At 35.9% G+C, this 19283-nt stretch overlaps 1 protein-coding gene across 5 annotated transcripts; it reads left to right on the forward strand.

The window, feature by feature from the left end:
• The first annotated feature begins 678 nt into the window (after positions 1-678).
• LOC136226314 (separase) lies at positions 679-19109 on the forward strand. Of its 5 annotated transcripts, XM_066014718.1 has the most exons (28): positions 679-1462; positions 2646-2823; positions 2909-3016; positions 4330-4464; positions 4570-5021; positions 5510-5615; positions 5718-5843; positions 6897-7196; positions 7272-7388; positions 7533-7754; positions 7882-7983; positions 8663-8788; positions 8873-9241; positions 9327-9416; positions 10366-10629; positions 10727-10850; positions 10937-11719; positions 12072-12309; positions 12660-12762; positions 13832-14029; positions 14834-14889; positions 14969-15198; positions 15367-15613; positions 16126-16528; positions 17540-17779; positions 18209-18296; positions 18384-18497; positions 18564-19109. In XM_066014718.1, exons 1-28 carry the CDS (start codon positions 792-794, stop codon positions 18899-18901), a joined length of 6528 nt encoding a protein of 2175 aa, XP_065870790.1. In that variant the 5' UTR covers positions 679-791; the 3' UTR covers positions 18902-19109. The 5 variants fall into 5 exon arrangements, with proteins under 5 accessions (XP_065870790.1, XP_065870787.1, XP_065870789.1 ...); XM_066014715.1 differs by having other exon boundaries at positions 18384-19109; XM_066014717.1 differs by having other exon boundaries at positions 15376-15613; positions 18384-19109.
• The last annotated feature ends 174 nt before the right edge of the window (positions 19110-19283 follow it).

Here is a 19283-nt window from a genome sequence, read left to right on the forward strand (position 1 = left end):
TAATAAGATTAAGCATACCTCAAAATAAAGGGTTAAAATGTAAAAATACCATAACATTTTGTGTCATGAGTAATTTTATCTTTAACGTTGATAATTTGAGTCAATTTTATCCATATTATAAAACACAGATATTTTAGTTCACTATTCTGCACAAATTGTGTATCAATTCGTTCTAAAAAAAGATTTTATGTTTTTTATATTTTAATAATAGAATTGTAGATTAATATTTATAAATTCGGTGAATTTTTTGATTTTTTTTGTCCAATTCGTACAAAACAATATATTTTTTTTATTTTTTTTACATCTCAACATATGTTTGTAATTTGTTACTGATAAAATGTCGCACGTGTCAAAGTGTAGATGACAAGATTCATGACCGAGAAGACGGTTTGATGAATTATTTCTCAAATTGATTCAATTTATCAATATTAGGGGTAAAATTGCTCTTGGCTTCTAACATTAGGATAAAATTACAACATTTTAGACGTTAGAGGTAAAATTGCTCATAACCCAAAACATTATGGTATTTTTGCACTTTAACCGCAAAATAAATGGAGGACTGAAAAATCTATAAATATATAATATTAAAAAAAAAAAAAAAGAAAATCTCAACTCAACTCCATTGTATTGTTTTGGTGAATTGTTATTGTTGAAAAGTCGATACGTAATTCACTTCACACAGCTTTGAAAAAATCCCTAACCGGGCTTCTTCCCGCCTTAAAGAAAAGAAAGAGCAAACAAACTTCACTCGCTGATTTCCATTTCTCTCTCTCTCTCTCTGATTTTCTTTCATGGCTTCCCTCACTGAACCCGATCTAATTTCTAAACTCGAAACATCCACCTCCACGCCCATCTTCTCCATCTTCTCCGATTACCTAATTCTCTTCGCCGACCTTAGAAATCCCAATAAACCCAAACCCCTAAACCAAACTCAAATACAGACCCTGAAACGGTCTCTGGCTAAACAGTTCCTTCCCTTTCTCAATCGCTCCCTTTCTATCATACCAAAACGCCTATCTGATCTTTCGAAATTACACTGCCATGAAAGCAAGGCAACTCCGACACTTGCTGTACAACTCTTTGATACGTATAGACTCTGTATAGAATGTTTGGAACTGGTAGCTTCAGAGCTCTCCTGTGAACTCTACAAGATGAGTTTGCATAGGTTGAGGTTGATTTATTGCTTGGAGGCTTGGGGATTGTATAAGGAAGCAGAAAATGAGGGGTTTGGGGTTTTGGAGAGGCTCAGGGATTTTGATATGGGAGAAAAGGAGAGAAAGAAAAAAGGGATTTTTGGAGACTTTTTACCGGGCCCACTCAAGATTGGGGATACTGAGTTTGCAAAGTTTTTGGTAGAGGTGGTGGTGGCCATAGTGAAGTGTGTTGCATTGGGGAACAGCAAGGAAGGCAGCGATTATAGGAGAGTTCTTGCGCTGGTAGAGGAGGTTAAACAATGGTTCAGGTGTGTGGAATTCATCTCTCATGTTGCGTGCGGGGACGGGGACGGGGACGGGGACGGGGACAACAAAAATAGGAAAGGGAATTTGATTTCTAAATTATATAATTTTGGGATAGTGAGCAATATAGAACGGCGTGTAGTTCTAACTGCCTGGACTTTGCTATAAGATTTCGTATTCTTTGTGGTTTATAACTGGAAAGTTCGTTAAGCAGACTATTTCTAGGAGTGTAGACTCCCATAGATTCCCTTACTATTCAAATAGGACTAAGCTTCCAGCAACTCTTCCAATTTCAAAAAATACTTCATTCCCACATCATCAAAGCTCTAATCCTGCAAATTCCAGTTAGTTTTTCCATAGCTGCTTTTGTTTTCCTCAAAATACAAAGAAATTTAAAGATCCTAAACCCAAAAAATCTCTTTAAATCGACAGCCGAACTCCCCAATAGGAAATAGAAAATAAAAAATAAAAAATGAGCCTGATACCGTTTTTATTTGTAGGAGTGTAGACTCCCATAGATTCCCTTATTTTGAATTGAAAATGGAAGAAAAACAATGAACTACTGAAACACACAAACATGATACTGACCTGAAATTAAAACGGTATCACGCTTATTTTTTTATTTTTTTTTATTTCCTATTGGGGAGTTCAGCTGTTGATTCAAAAAGATTTTTTGGGTTTGGGATCTTTAAATTTCTTTGCGAACTAACTGAAATTTGCAGGATTAGAGCTTTGATGATGTGGGAATGAAGTATTTTCTGAAATTGGAAGAGTTACTGGAAGCTTAGTCCTATGTGAATGATAAATACAGAAAACAATTCCTTGCTTCAAATAAGAAAACTAAATTGCGGAATTCAAAATCTTAGTACTTCCTTTTCTGAATTTTTCCTTTTCACTTTCCCTTCCACCAAGTATAACATTAGTACTTTAACAAATGCAATGCTTGTTTTGCTCATCGTTTTATTGAAGATTTACTGTTTTAGAAATAAATATAGCAATTGATATTATGTTTTGTGTAATTCTTCTCATTGCACCTCAAAGGTTTTAAAATACCTTCCATGCCTGTTAGATTTTGATTGAATAAATCGATGAACAAATCCACCTTTTTATCTGTATGAGGTTGCATAGTAAGTTGGACTTGGAATATTAAGTTTATTGATAGTATATTTCTTTCTAAATATATTTTAGGGTGTTAGATGCAAATGTGTATGAGAAGTTGCATAGAGTGCTCCTGACATACCTGCGAAAGAGCACTCTATTTTTGGTTGGAGAGCTAATCAATTGCAATGGAGATTTAGTGCATGCTTTCTGTGAGATCTCATTGAAGGAGTATGCCGAGTCATCTTTGAAAGATCAAATGTACAAGGTAATTTCTTTGGGACTTTTAAAGTTAAAGGGCAAGGGTCTTTTTTATTTTTTCAGTCTTTTTTTAATTTGTGCTTTGATTGCAGTTTGCCCACCAGATATGTTCCACTTTGTTCTTGCTTCATGATGGCAGACTTTCATATATTATAGGTATATTAAAATGCGTCTTGGACTTCCTGGCCTCCAAGTGCAAGGTAAATCAACAGATCTATCATGAAGACCCTAGATAATGACTTCTTCTTCCTTATCGTTTGTGAAACTATTGGCTATGAACTGATTAACCTTTGGAGCAATTTGAAAGTGTGTTTCAATTTAACTAATGTTGTAAGAGAAAGTGCATGAACATCTGAAAACTGTTACATGTTGTGCAGAGGATCCTCTTGTAGTTGTGAATACCTAAATGACAAACTGTTTTAAGTAAGGTTGCAAATGACTTAATTATGCGAACCTTGATATTTGTGGCTTACATAGCAGGACTTCGATACTCTTGTTGGGAAAATGCTATTATAAGAAATAAGAACTGCAATATTCTTATTTACAGTCATTTTCCTCGGTAACAATGAGATTCCACCATAAAGTTTCTGTTCAAAGTTATGTTACTCGGCTTGCAGTGTAAGTCTTAGATGTTAGTATGCATTGAAGTTAAGTTGTAGGTTCCAACTGTTTATTGTTTTCTAATTTTTGGGATTTTCTTTTGTTGAATCTAAGTGTCAAATTTCATTCTCATTCAGAGTACTATCTTTAGCATTCTTATCCTTGAATTTGTATTTTAGTGGAGATTGAATTACTGATGCAACTATATTCAAATCATGTAAGGATAAGGATGAATTGGTACCTTGCCCTTCAAGTTTTGCTGCTGCTGTGTTGTTGTTGTTGTAAGCATTTTTGCTTTTTGGGAAAGATGTTTACTATTACACTGTACTTCCACCTTTTATCTTGCTGGCTCTAGAAATAAACTCAAAATTATCACATGATTAACCTTTTCAAATTTTTTAGTTAAAATATTTAAAAACACCTGAAAGAAAACATTATACTTTAGACCTAGATTATATGCTTTTCTTAGTAAAGGTCAAAGTACTGAAGCAACTAAATTACACTTAAGAATGTGGATACGCCGGTGCCTTGCCCTTCAAGTGGCTGCTGCTATTTTCTTCTTTGCCATTTAAACATTTTTTGTTCTTGGTTAAGATGAGTAGCTTTCATCACGACATTATGCTTTCACCTTATTCGTTGCTGTATCTAGAATAAAAGTCAAATTCTCAATTGATTGACATTTTTTAGAGTTCTTTTCAGTTAAAATATCAGAAAAGATGTTGCAGAAAGCTTCTTTCTTTAGACATTGATGATGCTCTTATGGAGCTGATCACCTGATCCACTAGAAAATCTTGATTAATTACTGTGAAAGTTCAAATAGAAAATTTGTTACTTTTGACCTTAAATATATCCTCTTTAGTAGTTATTCCAAAAGCAAACATGTGCTCTGTTTGAAACAAAATTTCTGTGGCAGGTTAAAGAACAAAATCAGGGAATAGAATTTATTCAACTTGTATCTTATTGTGCCAACAAATGTCAAACAGAAAGCTCAATTCTCTGTAGCAGTGTTGCTGAACATTTAAATGATTTGGCTTTTGGCTTTTATCAGGTATCATCTTTGAATCATTTGCATAGGTACTTTTTTTTTTATATATGTATAGTTAATTAAATGAAGACACCTATCTGTTTTATTTTAAATCAATTTGTTTTGCAGGCTATGGAACCATTGAATATGATTCTCAGGCTTTATGCCATTGGGTTGGCTTTTACTGATTGTACTGTTAAGTCCAGAACAGGGGATTTCACATCCTCTAGAAGTGCAAAGGATGAGCCTGCAGCTAGTTTTTTGCTTTCCGATGGAGTTATAGTAGGCAATTTAGCACCTCTGCTTGGTTCATTAAAAAGTTACTTTTTTGATGTATGCAAGGACAACTGCTTGTCATGCAGAGTTGAAACCCCATTGGCTTGCACGCAGAAGAGTAGAAGGGTTTATTTGCTGGTATATTTTAATGCATTGAAGTTCTTGTGTCAGCCCCTCTCTGAACTAGTAAACTTAGAGAAAAAACAAATTGCTTCTGCAAATGGTGTTGCTTCTACTTCTGCCTTATTTTTTAGCATCAGAGAAGTGTTTGATCAGTTTCTTGATGTTTTCCTATTTTTGTACAGGTAAATTGACTATACTATTTCATTGCTTCTTTGTTTACGCATGATTATATAGCTTCAGCTGCTTATCTATCAAGTAAATTCTAGTGCTGTGCTGTGCTTTATTTAATTTACTAAATGCCATGTCAACCTTTTTTTTTAATTTTTTTTTTGTTGGAGTGTGCATAATGTTCATGCATAAAACCCTGAAGTCTGAAACAATAAATATTGACATGTGATATAAATAAGATTTGGAAGTGTGTTTACTGCTTAATTCTGACTTACAAATATCTTTAAAAAAAAATCTTGCTTCCATTTTAAAGCATAAATGCTTGATGGTTTGTCCCAAAAAGTGATTCTGAGCTGTAATTATTGATTTCTTAACTATAATTCGTAGGTGCAATGAGTTTGTTATCAGGCTTACTCATGTTTGCAGCTGGAAATTGATTTGACACATATCATTAACCTGTGCTATCAAGCATGTTTTGAAATTTTCGTGTATAAGCGTGCAGCACAGCATCTGAAAGGGAGGGGAGTGAATTTGTTGAAAGCAACATGGTTATTAGTATAGCTGTTGCTGCCTTCACTTTATTCATCAGGACAAAGCTTCAATTGCAGGTTGCCTGTCTTGGTCTATAATTTTGTGGAGTCCAGTGTAAAGTTATCCACATGGTTTTAAATGTTAAACATAGTTAATTGGTTTAACATTTTTCTTTTCAGAAGAGCATTCATCTAATAAAGCACATTATTTCCAGTGAATGGATTCAGCCCCAGGGGCTGAAGTATATACTTTCCTCTCTTTACAAGCTTGGTGTTTATTTGTACAGAGATAATCAAATAAGTGAGGTACCCTTTTATTTGAAAGGAACTTTTTTTTATCAGCGTTTGATTCCTTTGTATGTCATACTTCTTTTTCCTTGATCATGATTTCGTCATAACTGCAACAATTTATCATATGAAATGCTTCAGGTCTGAATCTAATTTAACATTCCTCTGTGAAGAACATTTAGGACGGACAATGTGATCATATTAGCTTCCATGTATTATGAAAATAAAGTTTTTGAAAAGCCATGCATAGGGATTCGTAAGAAATGGAATTATGACTCATAAAAATGACAGTTAACTACCTTAAAATGGAAAACTACCACATTTACTATGAAATCAATTTTTTTTATTTCCCAAGATCATAATTTTCGGAGCTTTCTCTCTCTAAACATTCATTTTCTCTCTCCTCACAAAACAACACCTAAATGACCTCAAAATTAAAAAATTGAAGAATTAAAGTTGCTTAGGATATCATCAAGTCTTTGAATTTTTCAATTTTGAAGTCGTCAACACTCATTTTGATTTTGAGGTCCTTGATTTTAGTAGGCGAAAAACCTCAGTCATCTCCTGGATGCAACCAAAACCGGAGTCACCTTTTGGACAAAAGTTTCTTTTACAAGTACCAGTTTGACAAAAAGTGAAAGCATAAGGGTCTTTATTTTTGGACTTTAACCAAGATTATATTAATTATTCATATTAGGGTGAAGGTTTTTTTCTTATTGTTATTATTTTAAGTTATGCAAATTTATGGATACTTTACACTTACTGATTACCCCTTTCTGTAATGTCACTGTTAAAATAATATTAATGTACTGTTTTATGCTTTTAGAGGGCGAGCCTTGGCGCAACGGTAAACGTTGTTGTCGTGTGACCAAGAGGTCACGGGTTCGAGTCTTAGGAGCGGCCTCTTGCCAAATAAATTGGCAGGGGAAGGCTTGCCCCCAGTACACCCTTGTGGTGGGACCCCTCCCCGGACCCTCGCTCAGCGGGGATGCGTAGTGCGACCGGGCCGCCCTTTACTGTTTTATGCTTTTGCAATAAAGCCTTCTTTTGTTGGTTATTTATATTTTTCAGGCTTCAAAGGCATTAAAGTTATCTTGCAGAGCATCCTGGACTTGCACTGTGCTTCTTTGTCAAATGTTTATGAACAAGTCCAATGGGCTAACCAGTGATGTTACAGAAAATGGTATTCTAGATTTTGTTATGGAAACATGTACAAGGACTGCTTTTCTTTTGGATGTGCATGTGCTCTCTAAGTGTAGCAGTCTCAAGCTGGAAAAGATAATTGTAAGAAGTCTTGAGAATTGGTCAATTGCTGAGGATTTATTTAGAAGGCTTCCAGGTCCTGTGCCACTTGTGAAGCAGTGGGTAAAGGTAGTACTTGAGCATCTTCAACTTCCTTCCAGAGGATTTGCTCCTTTTGGAGTCTAATTGTTTATTTATTTGCAGATAGAATGCAAACGTCATAAGAACTTGGAAGTGGAAGATAAAGTTCCAGGCTTGTATCATTTGTTGACATCTTCTCAGAAATTGTCGAAGAGGACAATCAGCAAAATTTTACAGCAGGTTTTGGCCTTTTGTGAAGGCTTTCTTTTGATGTTATTCATTTTCACCCTCTTTTTCTTTTCAAATACACGAGTTTTCCTCTGCGTCGTCACTGTCACTTTGATTCTTTCTTTTCCCTAACTTTTCTTTTTCAAACTGTTATAGGAGCTTCTTGCTTATGAGGAAATGGAAAATAGGTTCCCTGAATTATGCCGGAGAATGCAAATTGAAATAATAGATGTCCTTTTACGAGATGCATATGTTACCCCAAATTGTCACATAGAGAGATCAAGAATCTTACTAAAGAAAGGACAGGCCTTGAGGGCCTGTGGATTTGATGGTTTGGTAGACTGCATTCAGTGTCTGTCAGAAGTAATATCTATAATTGTGAGTTTATTCAGGACTTTTGAAGTTTCTTTGTCAAATCTTTTGCTTGTCTCTTCAAACAAAGAACACTTCACTCTCGGCAGAGTTAGAAAGATATTTGTCTTACATGAGATAGTCATTGAAACAGAATGGTGAGAAATGTAATGGTGGAAGTCCAACTTGTCAACAATTGGCTGTGGCATATGGCTTACGTGCATTGTGCACCCAAGAAAGTGAACCGAACTCAAAGGTTGTTGATTATATAAGGCTGTCTCTGTGATTAACTAAATTTTCAAGGTTATTGTGCCATTTACTTGAAACCTAGGAAGCACTGACACGGGCACTTGTACCTGTGCGGGTGCGGCAAGCGACATTTTTAAATAATGTGAGACACGGTTACAGTGGGCACACCCGAAATTTGTGTGTGTGTAATATATACAGTAGATCATAAATAACATTCATAACAAGTCATTGTTTCATCTAAAAAAACATTTAATATTTCAAACTATTTAAACTACCAAAAAAGGGGCGGTTGCTTCTTTAGATTTTGATTTATTTTTTTATTGGGGTTTTATTTTTATTTTTATATATATCAACCCCTCTTTTTTTTGTAAAATTGTTAAAAAAAAAACCCTATGTTCTACTTAATTAACTCAGAAGCCGTGTTCCCATACAACAACAACAACAAAGCCTTAGTCCCGAAATGATTCGGGGGAAGCCGTGTTCCCATATTAAAAAAAAAAGAAAGAGGGGACACTTATTTTGGAGTGTCGGGTGCGTGTCCTTGGAGTTTCAGAGTGTCAGGAGTGTACGACACTCGTATGTTAACCTCCTAGAAGTGGCGGTGCTTCCTAGCTTGAAATATTTATATGAGAATGAAAATGAAGTATTAAGTGTTTCCTATTGTCTTTATTGTTTTCTGCAAGCAGCAAATTCTTCAAGACATTAAAGCTTCCGTGAATTTATGGTTGAGCATTCTAGTTTCAAATGATGACAGCATACCAGAAACTACTGTGTCATTCCTGTATAATATAGTTGATTTATTAGCAGTAAAGGTAACATCATCATCTAGTTGTGTTATCTTGGCCATCATCAGTGACATTTTTGTAGCTTGTTCCCTCATTATTGTATCTATTCAGGGTTCTATGGAGTTCCATTATGAAATATACAAAGTGATTACTATAATATACAAAAGAAAAAGTTTGCCGGTGGAGAAGTTCTTATCCATCTTGTGGGAGAGTAGAAGGCTTAGTCACGCACTGTGTATTGCACCTGTGTATGATGAGTTACTGAATAACTTTGCAAATGAATTTGGTGAACAAGTCAAGTCCACTGATTTTTGGATGCAGTGTTTAAATGTATCCCTGCCTTCATTGGTTGGGTTTCAACAGAACTTTTCATATTTATTTACAAGTATTCCATCTGGCTCTTGCAATCATGGAAATTCTTTTCCATTGGATATCACAGTTGATGATGTTAAACGCATCGCTTCTGAACTCATCTCAAAGGTAAGATCTTTCTTAGAACCCTCCTCATCAATCTATTAATCCTATATTTGGCGTGAAATCATTGGTCCATCTTTATTGTTTTTAGGCACCCTTGACCAGTGATTCTGTATTCTTTGCTGGATGCCTTTACTATGATTTGAGTGAAAAACTCATTGCAACTGGATATCTATTTGAGGTAACCTGCATGAAAACTCTTCATTTCTTTTTAAATATTAGTTAAATTTTGACTTCTTTTTCATGATGATAATTTGATCCTTTGAAGAATATACTCATTAAATTTGGATAATTCGCTTAATATATATTTTGCAGAAGTATCGTAGAACTAGTCGAGGGCGAGCCTTGGCGCAACGGTAAACGTTGTTGTCGTGTGACCAAGAGGTCACGGGTTCGAGTCTTAGGAGCGGCCTCTTGCCAAATAAATTGGCAGGGGAAGGCTTGCCCGCAGTACACCCTTGTGGTGGGACCCCTCCCCGGACCCTCGCTCAGCGGGGACACGTAGTGCACCGGGCCGCCCTTTTTATCGTAGAACCAGTCCTTTTTCTATACGGATAAAATTGGCTATATATTAGCATTTTCTTCTAGTTAGAAATTTTTATTCTTGCTCCCAGTACACCCTTGTGGTGGGACCCCTCCCCGGACCCTCGCTCAGCGGGGACGCGTAGTGCGACCGGGCCGCCCTTTTTTTTTTTACTATTATTAGAAGCTCTTGAAAGCTTGATGCAACGAACCGACAATTCCAACACAGTACAAACATCTGTTTCTACAATATATTTCAAATGATAAAAAGATTCCACAACCATAATCTTCACGGCAGACCAAATCACCAGTCTGACTATAGTTTTTTTCTCTTTCCACTTTAAATCGAGTCACATAGTTTTCCGTGTGATGAATCTGCAAGTCAATAGGGAATGGAACTGGATTTTATACTTTTGTGATGTAGAAGTGATTGATGCCACCTTGACTTTGGTTAGTCTGCATTAATTTCCATTGCTTTTTCCTAGTTTTGATGTATACATGGTCATCATGGATATGGGATGTCAATTCCTTTAGCTTTATCTGAATGTATGCATGTCTTTCTGCTAGCTTTGGATATCTGAGTTTCCAATTAAGTTTATCCTTTACAGGCTCTTTCTTACGCGAAAGAAGCCCATCGATTGCGTACTAAACTGCTTCAAGAGAAATTTACATATTCTGTTAAGCAACGAATTGGACAGCACGTTGAATCTGAGGATCCTACAGAAAAGCTTACATCTGGTCTTCACAATCTACTAGTAAATAAATCAATTGCTCGTGAACTGTGGTGCTCTAATGGAAATTCATTTGATGGGGAAGTCTGTTATCTTAGTCCATGGAAAGTACTCCAATGTTACCTTGAGAGCACTCTGCAGGTTGTGTTACCTTTGACTAGTAAGCTTCTGATCTAAAATTTCATATGTACTCTATATGGCTTATGAATAAGTTTTTGGTATGCTCATGCATATGCAGGTGGGAGTTATTCATGAAATAATCGGAAACGGAGGCGAGGCCGAAACTTTCTTAATTTGGGGAAAAGACTTATCCTGCCAACAAAGCTTGTCACCATTTATAGTTGCTTTCTCTACTGTTTTAGGTATAAAATCCAGTTTGCTGGTGCCTGCCTTCATAATCTATTACTTGGATGGAAATGATTTGAAGCTGACTTGTGTTATAATGTAGGAAAACTATATCGTAAGAAAAGGTCATGGGATCTATCAGAAAAAGAACTTCAAAAGGCCAAACAGATACTAGCAGACAGCATTACCACTTTTTCTTGCCTAAAGTGCAGACTGATGCTGGAAGTCAATGTTGATATGCAACTTGCTGATTTATATCGAAATCGTATTTTTCTTGAAACAAGGAATGTTTCAATGCAGAGATTATCTCCTGCTGAAAGTTTGTATAAATCATCACTTTACAAGCTGATTCTTCCTGAATGGAGAAACTCTGTAAGTTGTCCTCAAGAAGTTGAGGATAGAAAAAATTGTGCATGTTCTGCCTCAACTCAACCAGATATTGTCGCTTTTGTTCCCACAAAGCCTGAGGCAAATGCAAGAATGAAAGACAGAAAATGCAGACAGACTAAGAATGCTGCGAGATGTTTATTAAAGGAGCAAACTTCAATAACCGAGTGTAACACGAGATTAACTCGTTCTAGATATCGTTCTTCTCAAAGCCAAAGTGCAAACAGTTTTGATGAGGTGCAACTTGGCCTCTCAAAACATTTAAATGGCAATCATGAGTATGGTTCATCTGATACTATCAACAGGGGGAAGTCTGTCTCAGAGATGAGAAGCAAAACAGTCAATCTTGGGTCTGGAGTTGCATGTATTTGCAACAACATGAAGTGCTGGTTTTGTCTCGCTGGGGAAGTTAAACAGTCTGGATCACTTATCAATTTCATACATATGAAATGGGAGCTTCTCAGAAGGCAGCTGTGCCTGAGGGTTTTAAGTGGCAGAGGTATTGCTGCAACTGAATCTTTAACTGCTGTAAATGCTACATTCCATTCTACCTTTGTAAATCTTCTTTTTGGCTTGGTCAGTTTGAGAGGACTAATTTGTGATACCCTATAAAAATTTATATATTTTACTCTTTCCAATTTGACTCACCTGTTAAGCCTTGTTTCTGCCAGTTGATTCTGCTGACATCTGAACTGCACAAAACAATTAGGCATAGGAAAAAATAAAGTAACTTACTGATTGGATTGAAGTTCAATATCTCAATTTAAAAGAAATTAGCACTTATTTGTATGTATACTTGCAGCTTAGCTTCCATTTTAATTCTGTTCAAAATTTTATGATGTAATTTTCAGGGAAATGTCTCGAACTTCATGGTCAGATCCACGAAGCACATGAAAATATTCTGCACAGTGTCTCTGTTTTAGTCAGCCGGAACCCATTCACTCAAACTGATTCTCCTGTTTCATTCACCTTCTTGCTTGATTTGGTTGGGAGGGAGTTTGCTGGGGATGTATTTGCCATTGAGCGTGCGACTTTACTTTACAATATTTGCTGGTTCTCTTTGAAGAATTACCAGTCCAAAGACAACAGGTATTCTCCCACCATTGACATGCCTGTTAAATCTAGTCTGCATGTTTGTCTTTCATTGCACACAATTCTAGGTCTCTAACGGATTACATGTAGAATTGTAATGGAAACTAATATGTCTAAAAAAAAGGGCGGCCCGGTCGCACTACGCGTCCCCGCTGAGCGAGGGTCCGGGGAGGGGTCCCACCACAAGGGTGTACTGGGGGCAAGCCTTCCTTTACCAATTTATTTGGCAAGAGGCCGCTCCTAAGAATTGACTATGTTTTCTTTCATGAGAAAATATATACATAGCAATAATTGAATTATCTCATAAGAATTGACTATGTTTTCTTTCATGATTTGTTCTGCACCAGGACCACCTGCTGTGATCTGTCCAGTGTGCAATTAGAAAAAATAGTCTCGTGGTTGATGTTAGCCTTTGTTCTTTGCCGCGAGATTCCTGTACTTTTCCAGAAGGTTAAACTTTTCTTTCTTTCCTATAGGACGATATTTCTTTGTAATTAGTTCTACTGTTCTAGTATTTCCCAGCACATATCTTGATTTCATATGTTTTATATATATACACACACATATACATTCATTGTGATTTTAGATTCCTTGCAAAGAATTTGGTGACTTTATGCGGTGCACTTTACTGAATGCTTAATGTGTTTTAATGAACTTGATGTTGAGATTGTTGTACCTTTAGAGATTGTTCTTTTGATTGATTTGTTGAACAATTCATGTATAGGTTAATTGAAGTTGGTTTTAACATGATAGCTCAATTCCTATTTGGGGTATAAACAGTTTCTTTTGTTTTCATAGAAATTAAAATTAAAACAGATCAATTGAAAGTAGTTTAAGAATATTTTCATTTACTTAGCTGAAATTAGTGAAAAAACAATGAACCAAGTCAAAAAGAAATCCTTTTCATTGGATTGTTAGGGCTAGGCAGGTAGTTGTTTTATATCAATGTAGACTGTCAAAACTTATTAGCGCTTTGATATCTCCAACAATGGAAACAGAATCCTTGGAAATTGATGATATGGATTTGCATTACTGGTGCAGCACGATATGGATACACTGAATTGCTATGACAAATTGCTCCTTCCAAATGGTTCATGAAGTCTGGATTCGGAAACTCATGAGGGTTTAATTGATTTGCTGGATTTATTGGGGGAATTAAATGTAGTTTTACGATCATATTTTAGTCTATCAAAGTATCCCTTTAAACAATTATGATGTATGAGCGTTGAGCATTTCCATACTTGGTTGTGAACTAGATCTTATTGCATTTTGATCTGAAGTGTACTCGCATAAAGTTGTGTTGGATATGATGTTGGGGATGCTGATACAGCTGCGCATTCAGTGTTGAGCTCTTGGCCTTCGGGATAAACTTCAAATATTTGCATGGATTCATGTAGATCTGATTGTGCATCTTGTAGACTCAAAAATCTGTCTCAACTGAATATAGAATTGAATTTCTTGTTTTCTCGAACCTGGCATTTGGATTTTTGATATTTTCTTTTAATCGTCAAATCAACAGGTTTCCAGATTAATTTCTGTTATTTATACTCTTTCTTCCTCAAGTGAGCTTTTTTCTTTGCCATCTCACTGCAAAGTTCTCTCTGAAGGCCACTGGGCTTCATATTTTCATCAGGCTTCCCTTGGTACTCATCTTACATACCAGTTCTTTTCAAGTGCCACTGGAAAATGTAAAGCTGAACACCTTACCGTCGATCAGGTATATTTCGCTTTTTGTTGTTTCACCCTCTTTGGTTTTATGCTCTCTAAAGTAAACAATAGATCTTGGTAGATCTTTCAGGGTGACAGGTAATTATAATTTTGATTGAATATGATTTATTTTTCATTATTTTTTGGGTTAATTTTGAGATATTATTGCTTCATTCCATGTCTTTTTAAAAAAACAGAGCTGGTATAGCTCAATGAAATTTCAAATCAGTTTAATGTATTGTTATTTCAAGAAAAAAGATTTATGCAACGGTAATGAGTGGAGCAAAGTCAATAGTGGTTTCCTTTGTTGTCTAGAGATGGGGAAACATTGTGAGACAGTTAAGAACAAGGTACGAGGTACTTTTATAGGATGCATTGTACCTTTTGTGTTAGTTTTCCACCAATATATGTAACTCTATTAAAGGGTTGCAGATGGGGGGAAGGTAAAAAGTAGGTTGTATTGTTGAGGAGGGAGATAATATTATAGGCTACTTATTCAAGATTTTGTTCTTTCTTTCTTAGGTATTTTTGTTCTCATATGTGAAAAATTTTAGCTTCCACTTCTGCTTTCATGAAGCTTATTCACGTTCAGTATCTGTAAATTTGTCAACAGTACTCAGTATGCTTTTTTAGAAAGAACTTGATATTTTTTCTTTCTTTTCTGGGTTATATTCATTCAGTTTCTTGGAGGTGGGAATTACATAATTTTTAAAAGGAAGTCTGAAGCATATTCTTTTACATTATCATGTTAAAACAATTATATCTTCATATCAACGGAACACTGTCCTTTCATAGTTTAAGGTTGTACTTTCAGGGCTCAAAGTTGACGAGCTCAACATTGAAAGGTGCAGAATCATGCAGCTTGCCAAGGTTTCAGCCGCCACGTTTTCCTACTCTGAGTTTCTATGATGTAAAACACCTTTTCATTTTCTTTCTTTTTCTGATGCAGGCTTGCACCCAAGTCTGTCGAAGATCTGGAACATTTTGTGACAGAATTTTTTTCCAATATTCCTTGCACCACAATCATATGCATAAGTTTGATTGGAGGTTCCTGTGCGGCTTTACTGCAAGAACTACTGTCATATCCTTCACCTGTTCATGCGTGGATGCTGTTATCACGTTTGAGCTTTAAGAGCCAACCTCTTGTGATACTTCTGCCACTGGATTTAATTTCAGAAGGTACTTTGCATAAGATATTAAGTGTTGGAATTACAAGTTTTATATGTCCACTTTATATATATATATATATATATATATATATATATATATATATATATATATGTATTTGATGGAGTCCACTTTATATTTTTATACATAAGCTATGTCGTACTTGATTCAAATTCTCAGAAGTTTCAGAGGAAGAGGCAGCAAACTATGGCTCTGGAGAATTTCCAGAGGGCAATGTGTTGGGTAAAAGTTGGCACTGTCCTTGGAGTTCCGCTTTCATTGATGAAGTTGCTCCTATGTTTAGATTTATACTGGAGGAGAATTACTCATCTTCATCAATCTCTCCTTTGGAGGACACAAAAGAAAATAGAACTTTATGGTGGCTGAGGAGAAAGACTCTGGATTCTCAACTTGGTTATCTGCTGAGGTGGTTGTCTTGACTCAACATAACTTATTGAATGCTTAATATGATACTAAGGTTTCTGTTGAATATCCACATCGGTATATGAGAGAGCTATATGGCTCTTTATAGACGGGAGGCAATCCTTCCCCTGTAAGGTACCTTTCAGGGTGAGTTAGGCCTTTGTTTAGTTTCTAAACACCTCCTAATTTTCATATATATATATATATATATATATATATATATTTCTATGAGTTATACAAGCTCTTGCCATGATAATGGATAGCATGCTACTATTAACCACACGTCACCATTCGTACTTCAGACCTCATGTCTTGTTCTAAATAATTAAGCTCTTCTAAAGTTTAATATGCTCTTTATTTGTTCTGCTTGTATTCATGGCTCTTAAGCCTGCTATAGCAGGCTAAATATGACATCTTGATACATTTATGTACCTTGATGCTAGCTAGATATGAGATACCTGGTTTTGAGATCTGATTTGCTTGGTGCTTAAGAGATATCATCCCTTCATGATCCAGGAAATTAGAAGACGTGTGGTTCGGTCCTTGGAGGTATGTACTTCTAGGAGAATTATCCAACTTTAAGCATCTAGACTCTGTACAGAAGAAGTTGGTGAGCAATCTGAAATCTAAATGTAAACTGGATGTAAGTGAAAGTATTCTCAAGGTTATTCTTGGAGGAGGAAGGTATGCATTAGATGGAGAAGCATTTATTTTTGACTTACTATTGTCAAGAAAAGGTTGCTTCATTGGTAAAGGTGCATATTCTGAAGAAGAAATGTGTGAGACATTAGTTAAAGAAACTGGAGCTCAAAAACTTTCCGACTTGGCCATCCAACTGATATACGAAGCTGTGAATGAACTTGAAGAGGACTTTGTAAATAGAGAACCTTTAATTCTGGTGCTGGATAGTGAGGTGCAGGTATGCTTCTCCCGAATTTTCTCTTCTATCCTTAATCATATTTGAAAACTTCAACTATTTTGGTTCATATTCTGAGACTTATCTGCTTTTGGTTCAATCGCTCAATATTTTACCTGATTTAGTATAATGTTGTAGATTTCATGTTTAGCAAAGGATAGAGGCTGGAATTGGTTTAGTTGTTTTTTCCCGAAAAGAAAAGAAAAAGAAAAAAACCAATCTTAGCATGGTGGATAAGCTTTGAAGTAGGCAGAACTATACTCAGTAGGTGGAATTTCAAATTTTCCATCCTAAACAAACTTAACCATTAACATAGGAAAGGTTTCGCTCAGGATAGGTGGGTTCTCAACGGTTTAGTATGTTGAGGAAAGGTGGATCTGAACAAACTTTGGTTAATAAAGGGAATAGGTGATTCTGAATTTGTGTTTCCTGATGAAGTTTCTCATTCGAAATCTTCTACCTTTTGACCATAAAAGCATTGACTAACAGAATGTTGGATATAAGACTACAGAGTTGTTTTTTTTTTTTTTAAAAGTTGCGCAATGCGCTTACATTAAAGAAGAAAGAAAAATCCCCACCAGACCCGGATGTGATTCGAACCCATGACCTCCCAAGGCATAGGTAAGCTCTCAACCACTAGGCTAAGAGCTTCACCACAACTACAGAGTTGATTAACAAAACCCAAGGATTCAAAAATGTATTTTTGAAAATAGAGAGATTAAGTAGTGTAATAATTCACACAATCCTAGGGAGTAATAAATTATTTACCCTATATAGAGTAACAGGAAACGACCGGTCAGAAGACAAAAGTCAGTAAACAATCTCCCAGACAAGGACTTTAAGCAGATAAATTAGAGGAAAGGAGCCCTGAATTCTGGAATTGTGCTATTGTTGCAACTTGCAAGAGAAATAAGTCTTGTGTTTTTTTTGGAAAGGCAGGATTAGATTTGCCATTCATTTTCCTCCCAATAATTTAGTGTCATCTGAGCTGACCAAACCAATGTCTATATGCAGATGATTCCATGGGAGAATTTGCCTGTACTCAGAAATCAGGAGGTCTATCGAATGCCTTCTGTTGGCAGCATCTTCCTGACACTTGATAGAAGCTGCAAACATCAAGATCAAGTCGGAAACATAGTTGCCGCCTTTCCTCTCATAGATCCCCTAGATGCATTCTACTTGTTAAATCCAAGTGGTGATCTAAGCAGCACGCAAGTTGAGTTCGAGAACTGGTTCAGAGATCAAAACCTTGAGGTAAGTTATCCCTTTTCACCCTTTTGGGCAGGAAAAAGATGACACGTTTTGATGCAAGTACCAAGTATTATGGTAGTTTCTCTTTCCTTTTCTTTTGAGATTCTGGAGGACTTTTAATTGGATTAAAGCATCTTGAGGCTTTTGAATTTTGCTGTTTTCACACATTGAATCCGCTGATATTTAATTTTGTATTGATCTTGTGATCATTTATAAATGTATAGGTTTATGATCCAGGGGTTAATGTGTATGTTTATAAATGAATGATTAAGGGCTCTCTATGTAAAAATAAAGATGAGGGATTAAATGTGTAAAAACCAGGAAAGTTTTGGAACCTTAGGCTATAAGTTTCTTTGCAATAAGTATATGTGGTGTTAGATCACTTTCATTTACATGTTCTTTGAAATGATAAATTTTTTTTTATTGATACAGGGGAAAGCTGGATCTGCTCCCACAGCTGAAGAACTGTCTTTAGCCTTAAAAAGCCATGACCTTTTCTTATATTTTGGCCATGGAAGTGGTAAACTATGATTGTTTTTTATTTTCGTATAAATGATATCGGTTTCCAATATTTCGTTGAGATGATATTGGTCACTTGTTTGCACAGGAGCACAATACATTTCACAGCAAGAAATCCAGAAACTGGAAAACTGTGCTGCTACTCTTCTAATGGGATGCAGTAGTGGTGCCCTGACATTAAATGGAAGTTATATTCCACAAGGTACTCCCCTTTCCTACCTTCTTGCTGGTTCTCCAATCATAATTGCAAACCTTTGGGAGGTGACAGACAAGGATATTGACCGATTCGGGAAGGCAATGCTGGATGCCTGGTTAAAAGAACGATCTTGTGCTTCCATAGATTGCGCTCAATGCAATTCACTAGCAAAAGAATTCGAGGCCATGAACTTGAGGGACCGGAAAGGTAAAAGCAAGAAGAAAGTTGAAAAGAAGAAAGAAGCTGAAAACTGTGCAAGTAGTGATTCGTTAATGAATTTCTGTAATCACAAACCAAAGATTGGATCGTTCATGAGTCGAGCTCGTGAAGCTTGTAGACTTCCCTATTTGATTGGAGCTTCTCCAGTGTGCTATGGAGTTCCCACAGGCATAAGAAAGAAGGATTTGTAGTATTATTCTATTCAAACCCCCAAAATTGGCTTGGAGGTGGCGGGATCCTTCATCAACAGCTTTAATCTATCACATTACTTAGTTAGGCTGCAAGAAAGTTGCAATTCTCTGATATAAATTTTCATTTTTGTAAATGCACATTGATATTTTGTACTTCTAACGGAACTTGTTACAACTCGATTGCACAATCCATTTAATTATTACAGATATTTAGCTATTCACTTCTCTTTGATTTTTGGTCATTCGACTTCTTAAACTAAAACTTCAAAATCAATTAGCATCTTAGACTATCAAAATCATTAATTAGGTCCTTGAACTAACCAAAAATTATAAATGAAGTCCTCATTCTAAACAAAAATCATCAATTGAGGTTTCATCGAAA

The sequence above is a fragment of the Euphorbia lathyris genome, chromosome 4, assembly GCF_963576675.1.
Source record: "Euphorbia lathyris chromosome 4, ddEupLath1.1, whole genome shotgun sequence".
Classification (NCBI taxonomy): domain Eukaryota; kingdom Viridiplantae; phylum Streptophyta; class Magnoliopsida; order Malpighiales; family Euphorbiaceae; genus Euphorbia; species Euphorbia lathyris.